The sequence below is a fragment of the Dinoponera quadriceps genome, unplaced genomic scaffold (assembly GCF_001313825.1).
Source record: "Dinoponera quadriceps isolate SergipeBrazil2010 unplaced genomic scaffold, ASM131382v1 scaffold1266, whole genome shotgun sequence".
In the NCBI taxonomy this organism is placed as follows: Eukaryota; Metazoa; Arthropoda; class Insecta; order Hymenoptera; family Formicidae; genus Dinoponera; species Dinoponera quadriceps.
The window spans coordinates 721,170-723,240 of record NW_014555494.1 but is presented as its reverse complement, the minus strand read 5'-3'; the positions used below and the strand labels follow the sequence as shown (position 1 = coordinate 723,240).

Here is a 2,071-nt window from a genome sequence, read left to right as displayed (position 1 = left end):
GCTATAACTTCCGTCCCCTCCCCGCCACCCTCCCTCCCCCCGACCCCCCAGCCGTCCGCACGTCCGTTCTCTCTCCCTCCCGGCGGCGTATTTCCGTGCGCGCGTGTGTGCATTTGTGTGTGTGGCGGCCGCGCCGGGCTCTCGAGGTGAAAATACCGCCCTCTCCTTCCACCCAACCCCTCCGTAAACGCGGAAGGTAGGGCGCCCGCTATCTCGCACGAGTAAGCACGCGAAACAAGGAGGAAGAGGAGAGGAGGACGAGGAGGAGGAGGAGGAGGAAGAAGAAGAAGAAGAAGAGAAGAAGGACGAGAGGCAGATAGAGGAGGAGAAGAAAAAGGGGGGCAGGGAGACACCGGGGAGAGTGCAAAAAGACGGTGGGAAAAGGAAGAAGAAGTGGAAAAAGAAAGCGGCGAAGAAGGAAACGGTGCGCGGGCGGAGTGACAACGGCGCGGAGCGCGGGCGCGAGCGAGGACAGCGCGAAAGGAGATCCCGACTTTATTGGGAGTGAGCAGTGAGAAGGAGATAGAGATAGAGAGAGAGAGAGAGAGAGAGAGAAAAAAAAGTGTGAGGCGCCCACCCGTCATTTATCCTGATACAGCATGACCTCGAACAACTCGCAGAAGCTCTCCACGACGGAACGAGTGTTCAAAAGTAAGCTAACCGTATTAAGTACATCGCGAGCAGCGTCGTGCGACGGACAGACGGATGTATGGACGGACGAGCGAGCGAACATACGAACGAACGTATGTTCGTCCGGTCGTGCGTGAATAAGCTCCGACGCGTGCTGCGAGTGATGGAGCGAGTATGCATGCGCGTTCGTATGCAAATGCGTGCGTGCGTGTCTTATCCGGCTGTCTCCGTCGGTAACGTCGCCGTCGCTTGTGCCTGCCCGCCGGTGTATATTTGTGTTGTCTGTTGTTCTTCGATATTTAATTGCATTTGAACGTCGCCAGTCTCGAAACCGGTGTGTGATTTCTCTCTCTCTCTCTCTCTCTCTCGGTGTTGTTCAGGCTCCGATCACGATATTGTGCGCACGTAAACGCGAAACGAGCACCGTGTGCTCGTACGCGGAGAGAATCGCAACCCGGTTTCAGGTCTGGCGCGACAACGAGCAGCTCCGCTCCGCTCTCGCGAGACGAGAAGCGGAGCGTAGGCGCGTCAAAACACTCCGCGTGTCGTGCACGCGATTGATTTTCCGCCTGACTCGCGACTCGGCGCCATTGCTATCGACCTGACCCGGTGCTCGTCCGGCGAACGCCTCGCAAACGAAATCGCTTTCTCCGCCGGCTGGAGAACAGACGACGACGAGGACCGAAGTCGTGTCGGGATGCTCTTCCGGCCGCCGAGTGCGTGCGAAGGTTGATAACGTCGTAACCCGCAGCGCGACAACCTAACCTTCTAACCACGCGCGACCAACCCCCGCCATCTTCCCCGGAGGTTTCGCCCGGAGGTCGCGTCGCTCGGTTAGCCTCGTTTCCACGGGGTCGAGGAACGCGGGTCCGTCTGGAGGACGCGCTGTCGCGCGCGTCTTCTCGCGCGTCTGCGGCGCAATGCAACGTAACTTCACGCAACGCATCTCGTAACAGCTGACCGTGCGATGCGATGCAATAAGACGCGTCGTCATACGTGCACGCAGGTCGCGTCGAATACACGCACGTTGCGAGGACGCGACTCGCGTTGCTAAGGAAACGATACCGGAGAACGTCCGACTCTCTCTCTCTCTCTCTCTCTCGGAGAACCTCGAGAATATCCCGGTTGTGCGACTAAGAATACTTGTTGCATATTGCGTCTCTAAGAGTCGCGAATATTCCCCATCCCGCCATCCTCTCTGGGTATCGAAAGGGGGCTGAGACTTAGCAAGTAAAATATCGCCGCTTCTTGCCGCCAAGACAAGAGGAGGGTGACGGGAATCGTCGTCGCCGGGGACGAGCGGCCAAAACTATAGACCGGTTTAGGACACACAGGTGGCAATCCCCCCGGGGGTCATCGACCTGCCCTACCGACTGGCGCCCTCGTGTTTTTGTTTGGCGGCGTTTTTGTTGCTTTTGCCTTTTCTCCCCCCCCCCCCCCC

General features: G+C 58.5%; 1 protein-coding gene across 5 annotated transcripts in view; it reads left to right on the top strand.

Moving 5' to 3' along the window:
- Positions 1–38: 38 nt before the first annotated feature.
- Positions 39–2,071, top strand: part of LOC106744500 (serine/threonine-protein phosphatase 2B catalytic subunit 2-like) — a 161,194-nt gene continuing 159,161 nt past the window's right edge. For all 5 annotated transcript variants that reach the window (XR_001374451.1, XM_014619342.1, XM_014619341.1 and 2 more), the window contains exon 1: positions 39–651. Coding sequence is in view for 4 of the 5 variants with exons in the window: in XM_014619342.1 (XP_014474828.1) it covers positions 600–651 (52 nt within the window). In the remaining variant the exon portion in view is untranslated. The remainder of the gene's footprint in view (positions 652–2,071) is intronic.